Source organism: Dacryopinax primogenitus (assembly GCF_000292625.1).
Source record: "Dacryopinax primogenitus strain DJM-731 SS1 chromosome Unknown DACRYscaffold_6, whole genome shotgun sequence".
Taxonomy (NCBI): Eukaryota; Fungi; Basidiomycota; class Dacrymycetes; order Dacrymycetales; family Dacrymycetaceae; genus Dacryopinax; species Dacryopinax primogenitus.
In genome coordinates this window covers 1411139-1424054 of record NW_024467203.1, presented here as the reverse complement: position 1 = coordinate 1424054, position 12916 = coordinate 1411139, and the positions used below count along the sequence as shown (strand labels likewise).

The window sequence follows — 12916 nt, the reverse complement described above, 5'->3', positions numbered from 1 at the left end:
CCCCCCCCCCTTCCCCCCAGGGCCGATCTTTTCCCTCGTCAAAATGCCTGTCAGGTTAGGGTTTAGGGTATGGGGCTGGTTTTAGGGTTGGGCTGACTGCTGGACGCGGACCAAGGACCCTGGCCAGGGCGGCCAGCTCGACGTCGAGGATGACGGCCACGATCAATCATTTCTCCCTCGCCTCCTTCTCGACCCGGGCCGGGCTTTGGAGGGCCGGCGGGGGATGACGAGGGGAGCCAGGGGAACCTGTTGGTGCGGGGATCGGACCTGATGGTGCATTTGAAAAATGCGATGAGCCACAGTTGTATCCAGCTCCATATGTCAGCATGAGGTGGCATTACCCAGGAAACCCAGATCTGCACTTCAGTCCATATATCCATATTCAGGGCAATATAGTACATTGCACCACCTGTGTTGACTAGAATACTAGTAGCTTCCGTGCAGGGGGCACGGTGCGTCCCCGTTGCAGATGCGCAAGGAGACGCTAGGACCCCGCATTCCAAGTAATCCAGGCCAGATTCGCCTAGTAAGGCAATACAACAGAACACATGGGTCTCGTCAGTTGTCATGAACACAGACCCACTCGATGCATCTATTGATGCATTGTCCTCGCCACTACAAATCTCGATACTGATTTGCCATTGCTTGTTATACTGCAACTAGTCCTTTTTCCCACACACTTGGTACTAGCTTCAAGGAGAAGGGCAAGCCACCAGAGAGCAAGCCACATGATCATAAGTGAGTCACGCTGAGCATTCAGACCTTGGTGCGTCATCTAAAACATGCCTCAGCATCTCCGTCGCTTGGCCCTCCTGATGGCAAGAATGACAACAGCTCAGACATTGGCCCCAGGGATGTCATGAGCCAACTGGAGCTCAATGTCGAGAGCCTTTTGTATAGCAGACTTCGAGGACTCAGCAACGCGATGCCGGAATCAGTCCCACAAGCAGGCGAGGATGTTCAAGACAGGCTTGCCCAAGCACGTATCCTTGGCAAAGCAAGAAACCTTGAACTTCAAGGCCATATACTCATACAAGGAAGAATTAAGACACTGGCATACTGAGCACTGAGAAGGTGCACTCTCAGACAGCACTTAGGACAGTATTCTGACATTGAATGCAGAGGTCCCTGAAGAGGCCAAGGCTCTCAACTACTTGGCAAGTAGCTATGCAGGCCCCACTGCTAGCACTGACAACTTCGAGGATATGGATGCTGGTCAAGTGAGTGCAGGGCCTATGGATGATCACTTGGGCAGCAAGATTGGTGAAGATGATTGGGTGCTTGAGGATGACTCAAATGAGTGGGCCAGCGACAACTGCTGAGCTTCATTCCAAACCCTGTGGTGACAATACCAGTGTGTCTCATCTTGAAGCAATGGCATCCTAGTCCCTTGATTGACAACTTGCAGGGCATCTGGGCCGAGGGTCTTGCATGCTAGAGACCATGGCCACTACACTGACAAGCTCACCTCAATGGCAAGTTGCTGGCAGTGTGCTGTGCCCACACTAGCCTGTGCATTCCTTGAATGGCAGCACAACCATCATGAATTGGCATGGCCTGTGGACAACAACCTTGATTTGTTGGCAGACTCAGTGACATTGCAGGTCATTACTTGGAAATGTACATCCTACTTTGCACTACCTCTTGGCCACTGCTAACAAGATCTAGCCATTGAAAGCTGAGAATTCCATTGTGAGCATGACAAGGAGGAACTTCTCATTCATCTTGTTCAACAAGGGTTCTTGCCTTGTATGCCCAAACAACCCCAAGTTGCTATATCCCTGGACATCCTGGAAATGCTACATCACTGCTGAGTATGCATGTACATGTTGCACAAGGCTTTTGCTTAGATCCTGTGTGACATCCATTGTGTGAGCTGCCACATCTCTCATCACCTAGACCTGTGCTGAAGTAATGTGATTCAGTGGCCCTACTGTCACTACTTTCAGATCCAGCTTTGCCAGGTGTATGATGTGTGGGTCAAGATCCACCTGCATATTGAATGGCTTGTGAAGCAAGGTCTAGGCCAAGATGCTCCAAATTGGCACCTTCTAAACTCGTGCCCTGCATGCAAGTATTGGGTTTGTGCTGGGGATATTCTCCTTGATGGCTTGACTAACATGTTATGTCTAGTTAAAGGATGAGCCACATCTGCGGTACAGCAAACTAGTTGCTGCCAATGGCAATAATTCTTCCAAGCACTTCCTCTTGGCTGGGCATCAAGATTTCTGAGAATTTGCTAGCAACTACATCTTGAGCCCGGAATTTGTTGATGTCTACAAGGATAACAGTTCGGGCGCTCATATTAAGAAGAAGGTGCATCTGTTCTTCAGACAAGATTCTAATTTGAGCCTCATTTCTCTATGTAGCATGCAGCTTTGGGCTTGGAAGAGGACCCCTAGGCCCATGTAATGAACAGCTCAGCAGACAAGGTCTGCACATCAAAATGGAAAGTGTGGAACACAAAGGATGGGGTCTCAAACTGATTGGGAGCCTTGGATGCAACTGGCAATTTCCTCCTAGCTTGTCATCATGGCCTCATATTGTGGTCTGCAGATATGATACAGTCTGGTGAGCTGTAAGTCAACTTGGCCTCAAGCACATTCCTTCACTAAAGGCTAATACTCAACTAGGTCTAAATACTTGCTGGCTTGCTTGAGCAAGCTGCTGGAAGTATACAGACCTGGCATGGCAATCAGCTATGACATTGGTTGCAAGCATTCCAAGACTGTTGCACATAGCAGCCTTGGCACTCATGCCAAGGCCCTTGGCTTACATTTCTTTGTTGGTGCTTTCCACGGCTATGCTCACAATCAAAAGTGCCAGCTCATGTACCACCCTTGCTTCTTGTGCTTGGCAGGGCTAGAAGATTTTGAGACAAACAAGCACATTTTCTCAAAACAGAATCTAATGGCTCACTTGTTTTGCCATGGCTCATGTTACCATTGTCACATGATCTTGCTTCTCTTCTGGAGTTGGTGGGATGAGGACTGCCAAGTGGCACTTGGTATGTGCACTTTGCTTTGTTCCTCAGCACAGGCAGACACCCACCTCACTGGTAGCAGACTTTATATATGATAACTATCGGCAAGCACTACATATTCTTGCCATGGTGCAGCCAAGTGTCATCAATTTCCAGCACTTGCACCAGCTCTCAGATGAGGACTTTGCTCGGTTCCTGCAAGAGGAGCAAGACTATTTCAACGGGCTCATAGCTGAGCCTGAGGAGGACGTGGTTGCATTTAGATACCTTGAGACTCTGCAGAGCCTTGCCAGTGCTAGGTATGTGCCTCACTTACCATGTTTACTATTATTCCTAACAAGCAAGCAGGCAGAAGCTGTGAGAATCAGGCTTCGATGGCTTTGTCCACACTAGTGCGGAGACATGGCATAGTCTTCCAGGAAGAGAAAAGGCCCACAATCTAGAGTGAGACTACATTGTCTCTATCCAAGCTATTGAGTGCCTTGACCTTCTTGCATGCAAATTTGAGCACATCTTGAAGACAGAGAGATGGACACCTGAATGCATTGAGTGGCAACAAACTGAGCATGACCAGGTGTACCGCAAGTACAACAAGGCACTAGATCTGCTGGAGTCCCTCATGGTGCAGCACTTGTTTGAGTTGGAGAAACTCAACCTCCATGGTACAGGTGAACCATTTTATAATTCAAATCTGCAGCACCTAATCTGATTTCTCTCTAGGCTACAAGATGCAAAGGGCTTTAGGGAAGGCAATACATTGATGTAGTGAGACTATTTGAGTGGCTCTGGCCAAGTACAACCAGCTTGCTGCCCGAATCTCTTGACCCACCTTGACATTGCAAGAAGTCCTAGCATACTCCTAGCTATCTGATTTCTCACTACTCTGATACTCACATGATGACATTCAAGAGTGAGCTTGGACCAATCCCGACATTTGTGCCATGCTAGTTCAGTGGCTTCTTGTACAATGCACAACCAAGGAGATTTGCTGCCTTGATGTAGAAGCTCATCAACTATGGACCACAATACACACTGAGCCTCAAGAAATGATTAAAAAAATCCAAGATGTTGAGAGCTCAGGCAATCTTCTTCTAGCTGCTGAGATGCAGGATGCACTCCATTATTACTGCAGGATTGACTCAGTCCTTGCAGCATGGCTGCTTGACCTCTTCTCCCTTCCCAGGTATTCTGGTGACACCTTGATTGGTGAGTGGTGTTCCCGCCTTCCCAAGCCTATTACTGCCAATGCAGACAAGATAGCGAGAGACTTGGAGGGCTCAAAACCCATCAAGCCCAAACCCTTGGTGGAGGAAGAAGAACTCTATGATCTAGCAGAAGGCAAGGTTGATGACAAGAGCACAGAAGAGTTCGAGTGCATCACCTGTGCACTAGCAATGGTAGCATTGTAGAACATAGTCAGCTGGTGGCTAGGATACCTAAATGGTCTAGATCCCTTGTCTACAGTAGAATCTTGTGTGCTGAATGATGATATATCCTTCTGACTCCTGCTCAAGGTCTGTGCTGTGACTCCTCTGATGAAAGGGTGCATGTACATTTGAGGCCTCGCCTTCTCCACCCAGTATGACACCACCCAGCTTGATGCAATCATCAGAAGCTAGAACATTAGTTAAGAGAGGGCTGCAGGCCATGCACCAAGGCTCAGGCAAAGCAATGAGGGCTGCTAGGGCCTTGCAAGTAAGATGCACCCCATATCTAAAAGTAGGTGTATCTCCACATCTAGAGCATCTAGAGACAAGAAAATAGTTGCATTCAGCTGCGAGAGCTGCATACATGTAGGTGTCAAAAAATCATGAAATTCTAATCTGTAGAGAAAAAATAGTTGTGCAAGGTTGCTTTGATGCTGCAACTTTTACCAGGAACTTGCCCTAGTTCAACGTGTTACAGGTACCTGTATTCCAAAAGCCGCATTTCTCAATGCATCATTTGTCAAATTTCAATTTAAAAAATTGGAACTTCTCAAACACAAGGTTCTTGATGAGGTTCCAATTTTAAAAGGGGTTGTAATCTGTGCATTGGTGGAGAAATGAGGGCGCGTTATCATGGCAAGTATGGGGAGGACCCTGAGCTGAGCATCTCATGCTGTGGGTATAAGATCCTGCATCTCATGCTCCAACTCCCTTTGCCTCTTCCCTCTCTTCCACCACCTTGCTCCCTTGTATCTTGCAAACACCTTCTCATACTTTACAACATTGTCTCAATCAAGATCCTCATGGCAGTTTAACATGTATAACAACAATGACAGTGACAAGGACATCACACAGCCCAACCAAGGCTTGCATCCCTCTCTTCTCCCTGCTCATGAGTATCTAGCACTAGTTGTATGCACATACACCTTGCTGATGGCTCTTGTTCTAGCCCTCAATCCTTTTATGAATCAGTCCCAGCACAGTGTGCAACATCTCATTCTCATCTTCCACATTGCCTTGCTGACTAGACCTTGCAGCAGCTTCTGGCACCTTGACACTGCACAACATGGCCAACCACTCAGCCCCCACAGCCTCGCAGATCACACAGGCCTTGCAGTCCTTGCCTCTTGCTCCTATCAGCAGCTTTGTCAACATCATTCCGGCCCCTGAGGCCCATTGCATTCCTGGACCAGTCACTTTCTTGTTTTCTCTCCTACAAGACAGCATGGTTGCAGAACAAACCATCAGCCCTGGACTCAGTCAATCTCACCCTATGCCTAACACTGCTCAGTGGTCTCAAGATCGTGCTCATGCTGAGGCTGCTCCTCACAACATTGCCAGCACTAGTCAAGATGGACTCAACCTCACTGGGCATGACATCCACCCTTGGCAGGTCAGGATCAATGGCCATCATCAGTGCATGTACTATTCTGAGTACATGCCACAGATGATGGATGTGGTTCATCTCCTCCCTTCATGTTCTTGAGCCTCACAGACTAGCTGCCTAGATGACAATGGGTGATCAAGTTCTTGGTGGACACATTCAACTCTGGATCAATGGCTGCTATGATAATGGACCTAATGCTACACCCTCAGCAGAATTGTTCATGTCTTGCCTCTTGTGGGGCACCAGGTATATGCTGATCATTGAAGGAATAGCTTGCCTTTACCACAAGGTCATGATCCAAGGATTCTCAAATGAGATGACACCACTCTGCAAGGGCCAACAAGCAGAGCAGTCTGGCACGACACAGTGGAGGGGAAGGACCTTGCACCTGAGCTTGGTGACATTTGATCCCCTGCAGTTCTTCTGGTGTCAGAACTTGAACTTGGACTCAATTATGTCACCCAGCAACTCAAGCTTCACACCAGCCTCCTCTCTCTCAGCAGGGGCCTCAACTGGGAACTTGACAGCAACTATGATGAGGAACCAGGCCTGGTTGAGTATGACACTAGGACCTATTCCTCCTCCCCCATCTACTCCAACACCAGCGAGCAAACACTGCACTCATTCAAGGAGCCTCATGCCTATGGCCTCAATGGAGGGCATTCAGTTCACTGGCACTGCTTGCCCTCTGCCCTTGCCATTCCACACTCTGCTCTTGAACTTGAACAATGTGAGGAACTCGGATGGGACAGCCAGCACTAGCAGCCTCTCATTATCCAATTGTCTCACATTGCAGCCTGCCTGCCCAATGTATGGTCATACTTGTCACTCAGCTCCCTCCCTTCCTTGTGCTGTCTGTGATGTCATCAACATGTGGGCCATGCAACTCAGCATCTTCATCAGGCCTCTTGTCCAGGAGATCCTCAACAAACTTGCCAAGATGTATGCATGGGAGCCTCCTAGATTCTGGTGCAATTGTGTGACTCAGCTCTTGAGTGATGCTACCTCCTTGGACATGGTTGATCAAGACCTCCACACTTGGATCACAGCAGTTTTCAATGTACTTTGAGATGACATCTGGCATTTGATGCAGGGCAAGAAGCTCAATGACTATTACAAGGGCAGGGTGAGCTAGATGACTCGGTCTACAATTACATGGATGGCAACACTACACAGTTTATGGCATGGTTACTCAAACTAGGTGGAATCATGGCTAGCAATAATCACTTGGCTTTCCTTCTTGACTCTCATATGCTTGCACAATAAAACAACAAAACAACCAAATCAAGTACAAGTTTATGAATGGCTCAAGGTCTTGCTCTTGTATCAAGACTGTCTACAAAACAAGAAACCTCAAAAAAAGGTAAGGTTTCTACAGCACCACAGGCTTGCAGCTTGTCATCATGATCCTTGCTGTGCTGTCCATGCTCTTTACTTGACTCTCGCTTTCTCAATGTTGTACCACACCTATAATTTTAGTAGGCTAGATTACACAACAACTTGACCCTGCATGTAGTTTTCTAGTGACTAATGGCTTGTAATGGTAATGATGTTGTCTCCCTTACTCTTGTGCCCTATCCCCTAGCAAGATCTTGTTATTGATCATGTGTGTGTGCATCTTGCAACACATGTGCAAGGTCCCATCACGTTTTTGCTTCTTCTGTATTCTGCAGCTTCTACACCCTCTCACCTTCTCAATTCTCACCTTTCTTTTTCCCATGCCATGCATATCTGAGGCAGTGAAGGCATGGTCACACCATTTGACTGTATTGGCCATCATGAGAGACCAACACAGACAAGCTTGTGAAGCTGTCTCAATTCTCTGCTGCAAATTAGAAGACAAGCTAGATGCCCTAGCTGACTGACTCTCCCTCAAGCGAGACATTGTGCAAGGGTATTTCTATGGTCTTGGCATCAAGTGCAAGCACAAAGGTGTCTCGATCTGGAATGCAGCTTGACATGCTCTTGCTGAAGAATGGAAGCATGAAAGTGTGTTGAACTAGGCTTTGCTCTCCCAAGCACTCACTGATGCCTTTGTTCAGAGTGCTCCTTTCAAGTGGTCAGTGACATGGTCTTCAATCAAGCTGTCGCAGACCAAGTCAAGATATACAAGTCAGATGCCATTCTCCTAGCTGCAGCAACTGAGGCAGTTGTTGTCAGCCACAAGAAAGTACAAAACCAAGTGCAACTTCTGGGCATGTTGCACCTAGTTGACACAAACTGCACACAAGATCTCCTGTGAGACAAAGCCCGAGATTTCAACAATTGCACTGGAGGGCATATCTGCAGATTTATTTTTTGAGGCCATCCAGACAACTATGTGGTCCCTGAGTACTTTGGCAGCCAGATCTGCCAAGAATGGTTCAAGCAAGTCCTTGGATTGCCAATAACAGACTTGGGCTTGGAGCTGGAATCTTGGGCACTCAGTGGAGGTGTTTGGCATGAGTCATTTGCTCCAAGCAGCCCCTACAATGTCAGCTCACTAAGCTTCAAGATGCTGCCAAGAAAGCACAGTCACAGGCAACTATTTACAAGCACAAGATCCATGAGATGCTCAATTCCAAGCTCAGTTTGTGGTCATTACCCTTCTTGCTCTCTTGTACTCAGTGATCCACATTGCTAGAATGCATCACAAAGGGCAAGTGCATGAACATGGCATACAAGTGGTTTGGTCAAGATGTTGAGGACAAGTTCAAGATAACTCTTCATGGCTGGCCTCTTGACATGCTAGTGAATCCTTCCAACATTAGGAACATTCCTGAACTGGCCAAGGTGCACAAGGCCCCCAGGGAGGGCAAGTGCTTCTTTTGGTGGATGACACCAGCAGAGCTCGAGAGGTGAGCTGCCATGCATCTTTGAGAGGACAAGGTCCAGGAGCCTCAGCATTGAGAGAGCAAGGGTGGGGTCAATACCCTGCCAAGTGCAATGCCTCACCCAAGAACCAAGTGCCAGAGGATCACAGAGATCCCCCTCATGCTCAACACTGTTGGCTGGGATGCTGTCAACACTCCCCTCTCCATCACGCCTCTCAATGCAAGTGCTGGAAATGATATTGATTTATTGGGGAGGCGACCAAATGGATTACTCTCTCAAGGTTCCTCGGTGCCACATCCTGCCAAGTGGGCAAGAGTCAACACCTACATTGACATGGCAATGCGAGGAGATGAGAATGCTGTGGAGGGCCTCAGCTTGCCTTCTTGTCTTCATGTCTCTGCAGATCTAAATTGCTCAATGCCCTCAGTGCCATCTCTCTCCCCCTTGGGTCCTCGAGTCCTGTTACTAGAGGCTACAATCATGGAGCAAGGAGCACAACACAATGCAGACAATACAAGCATAGGAGTTATTGATCCAGCTTTGTGGTAACAAGAAAGCTAGGCTAGCTAACTAGTAGAATCCATGTATGCATGCTTGCAATCTAGTTTCCTCTTGCCAGCATCAAGAGCCCCTCGGAGGCTGCCTCAGCGCAAGCCCTCTCCACAGACTGCTTCAACTTCCAAGTCTTGAGGCAGTCAAGGGAGGTGGCCTTGTGGGCTTTGAGAGCAGAGCATTTCGCAGTCTTGTAGGCTTGCTGATAGTCTTGCAGTTGCTCTCTGTGGCTAGAAAGAGTCAGCTAGGAGACAATCATACAAAAGGTCAACAGACCTTTGAGCCCACCATCTCTTGGCCTTGATTGTGGTGCTCAGCTTTGCGGGGGCGCAAGGCTGGAGTCCGTGCAGCCCTGTCTCACAATATGTGGTTTGCATGAAGATACACTGCTGCATGGTGTACCAGTTGTCACCTGGCCACAGTGTAGCGAGAGCAGTAGACATGACAATATCCAACAAGTTTGAGATGAGGTGTTGGATGAACAAGTGTGGTATTGAACAGATTACATAGATACAAGGGGGAATGAGTGAAGTGGCCAGCTGTGAGACCCACCCTCATGTTAATGAGACCTTGTGCTCATCATGGGTCTAGTGAATTGGGTAAACAGAGTCACTGGCATGGCTGGATTTGTCTGGATGCTAGGGTCCTTGCATCTCATCATGCTTCTGCGCTAGGGACACAGCACACCCCTGTCCCAAGTTTGCATCTGCCAATGGGTCAACACAGGTGTGTATCTGAGATGAGACAGATCAAAGCCCCAAAATTGTTTGCTGCACTGTATCAATGGAAGAGTAGATAGGCTCCTGAATTAACAACTGTTGTACTGGTTCAATAAAGAATGGATGCATTGTCCTCATCAATTTCAATGTGATGGTGCACAGTGCATCAGACATAACATGAGGTGGGAGCTTTGGAAGCCCAACAGATGGTGTTTACATTTGATCCCATTGTTGTCTGTTTTGACATCACAAACAATTATCTCTTCAAGCTGCTTTGTTCCCAATGCTTGGACTGAAGCATATACATGTGCAGCTGCAAAGTACCGGTCAATCAAGTTTTCTATTTTCTTATTCCATCTCTCCAGAGTTATTGATAAATCTTCCTGACCACTGATCTTCTTACTAGTTCTTGTCCACGGCCCTGAGAGCCAAACAACAAATGGACATCTGGCCAAGGTGATGTCCAATGCAGTGCATGTGTTCTGGATCATCCTTTACTCCTGTCTTCTGGATCTTCATGACTGTTTGTGGGATATTCATTAAGAAGGCACATTGGAAGACAATATCTTTATGTCCCAACTATATATGTCATAACAATGTCTGACCTAGGCATGGAATGGCCATGCCTCCGGTATTGGAATTGTATTGCAAGTCAGCATCCCACTCTCTCCACCCTGACTGTAGAATGTCTGCTTTATCCACAGTTAACCACATGTGATGCATGCCAAAGCTGGTATTTTTTCCAGTTATTCATGCATTTCACTTTCCACAGAGGGTGACTCTGTGGTTGTAGCGCATGCTCAGAATGCTACAGCACTGGCTGCACCCTACAACTTTGACTCATATATGAGCAATTTGGCATGCGAATTGTGATCAAATCTGTGCATCTGCCCCCATTTCCAATCTCTCCACACTCCTTTGCCTGTCTCTTGTCTTGCTGTCCCCTGGTGCGACATGTTGGTGGGCCTGGTTCTAGATGTGACTGATGTAGCCAATGCCTTTGCTACAAGTTACATTGAGGCTGCTGCTATGGTCTGTAAGATACTTCCTGCACATCATCACCACACTGATATTGCTGGTAGACAGCACTCTATATGATCACTTACTCACTCTCTCCGAAGAGGTGAGCCTTTCCCTGTCTCCTTAAACAGGGCATTGACTCTGTGTAAGATTGAGCTCATATGGAAATTGTCATTTTCTCTTGTCAAAATACTATTTCTCATCAATCAGTACTCAGTGCTGGGAGTGATGCTCATACAGACCTGGTGTGCATCCAGTGCATAAACTCAAGATGCTGATTGAGTGAAATACAGCTATGGCAGGGTTTGTGACTGGGCTGAATGATCATGTGCATGCATACAGCTGACACTTGACCAGAGCTGATAGTCAATCAGATGTCAGTTTATAGCCCGTGTTGAAGGGAACACATACTCATCCCCAGCAGCTGTCATGACCTTTTCTTTGCAGTCTCAACCTGGCAACTTATTGCTGGTGGTGGAATATTGCCTTGTATGAGTTTCCAGCTCCAGTCTGTTCCACTGCTCATCTAAACCAGGTTCAGTCCTCCTCTTCCTCCATGTCTGGTCCATCTACAGCTGAACACAGATGGTACAAGTCATTGTAGGTGGGCTGTGCACTGCCAACTTTATAGCAATCCTCATCAGTGCAATCATCAACATCTGGATCCTGTTAGGTACTGCTACCAGATACCCAGAACACATGCTCATAGTGCTTAATAGGGAATATATCCTATGCTCCACAGATTAACCAGTGTGTCTGTATGCAACAGTGTGGTGCTAGTCTATTTCATCCTAAAGCAGCTGCTCACAGTGATACAGCCCAGAATATGTGTGGGTTATCTGGGTCACCCCAGTCTGTTTCTATGTCTTGGCAACCCCATTCTACAATTCATGTTTTGGGGTGATAGTTGATATATGAGACCATTATATTTGGTATGATTGCATACAAGACTTGGACACATCTGCAGGAAGACATCCAGATGCCAATTATCACCATGCTGTGGCAAGATGGTATACTGTATTTCACCGTCCTCATTGGTAAGGGGGAATGTTTCTCCCAGTTGAAGAAGTTGTTAAGGCACTTGATACAGCTGTGTGTTTGTATACTATTCTTGTGTGGATTGTTGCACCAGTTCATTGTTCTCACAGTAACTGAGCATATATTATACTAACCGAATGCAGCCCTCTCTGTTCTTTATGGGAATATAGTGCTCAATTCCTGCTTGATTCCAACATATCAATGACTGACTCACATCACAGCCTCATGCTCACCACCATAACAACCATGGTATTGTGAACAATCCTCCACCTGTGCACTGCTGCAAGCCAGCGGGACAGCAGATACATCACTCCTTCCTGGGTGGCAGAAGAGTTGAGCCTCCTGCCTATGTTTGAGTGGCTTGGCATTCAAGTGATCACTTGGATGGAGGGCATCAATGAGGTTGACAGTGACGCCATTGCATGCAGGGCAATGGGCATCCAGGCAGGCAACCTGGTGCATTTGCAGCCAATGAGCATGCTGTGCAGGGACATTGCCAGCAAGAGGAGGGAGACTGAAGTCATGAGGGACTGAGCTCGATGTGCACTGCATCCATTGGGCAGGGACAGGAGATGCATGCCATGCATTCATCAGCAGGCATGGGGGGCACATGGCGGCAACAGTCAAGATTATGATCCTACCTTCTTGGAACTGAATTTGGCATTGCAAGGTACTGAGGAAAGTGAAGAAGCCCAACTAATTCCTTCTTGCATTCATTGAGAGTTGCTATGCCTTGCATAACTTGGATAAAACTCTCTGAATACACAATGATCCAAACTATTTTCACAAGCGTTAGATGCTCTCAGATGAGCTGGATGCTGCTCCGTGGTGGAGAAGAGCCACAGTAGTACATTTGCTAGACCCAGAAGAATGCACCAGATTTGTGAGATTGTTAGGGCAACACAGGCTGACTAAGTCTGCTCACCTAAGAGTGCCAAGAGTCTAAGCAGGCAACAAGGAAGTGGAGTAGACCTGA

The 12916-nt window shown here is 47.4% G+C and overlaps 3 protein-coding genes across 3 annotated transcripts; 2 read left to right on the top strand and 1 right to left on the bottom strand.

The window, feature by feature from the left end:
* Window positions 1-2637: 2637 nt before the first annotated feature.
* DACRYDRAFT_50554 (uncharacterized protein) lies at window positions 2638-3376 on the top strand (the record flags this gene model as incomplete). Its single annotated transcript, XM_040774992.1, has 2 exons — window positions 2638-3007; window positions 3063-3376. Coding segments are annotated over 2 exons (684 nt in total), but the record flags the coding sequence as incomplete, so codon positions are not given.
* Window positions 3377-9212: 5836 nt separating this feature from the next.
* Window positions 9213-9606, bottom strand: DACRYDRAFT_106564 (uncharacterized protein; the record flags this gene model as incomplete). Its single annotated transcript, XM_040768294.1, has 2 exons — window positions 9213-9387; window positions 9440-9606. The coding sequence occupies 2 exons, from the start codon at window positions 9604-9606 to the stop codon at window positions 9213-9215; spliced, it is 342 nt and encodes a 113-aa protein (XP_040630302.1).
* Window positions 9607-10836: 1230 nt separating this feature from the next.
* On the top strand, window positions 10837-12474 carry DACRYDRAFT_88321 (uncharacterized protein; the record flags this gene model as incomplete). Its single annotated transcript, XM_040776844.1, has 11 exons — window positions 10837-10918; window positions 10965-11005; window positions 11053-11149; window positions 11196-11232; window positions 11327-11391; window positions 11507-11575; window positions 11622-11670; window positions 11721-11754; window positions 11810-11939; window positions 11993-12033; window positions 12232-12474. The coding sequence occupies 11 exons, from the start codon at window positions 10837-10839 to the stop codon at window positions 12472-12474; spliced, it is 888 nt and encodes a 295-aa protein (XP_040630301.1).
* Between the last annotated feature and the right edge of the window lie 442 nt (window positions 12475-12916).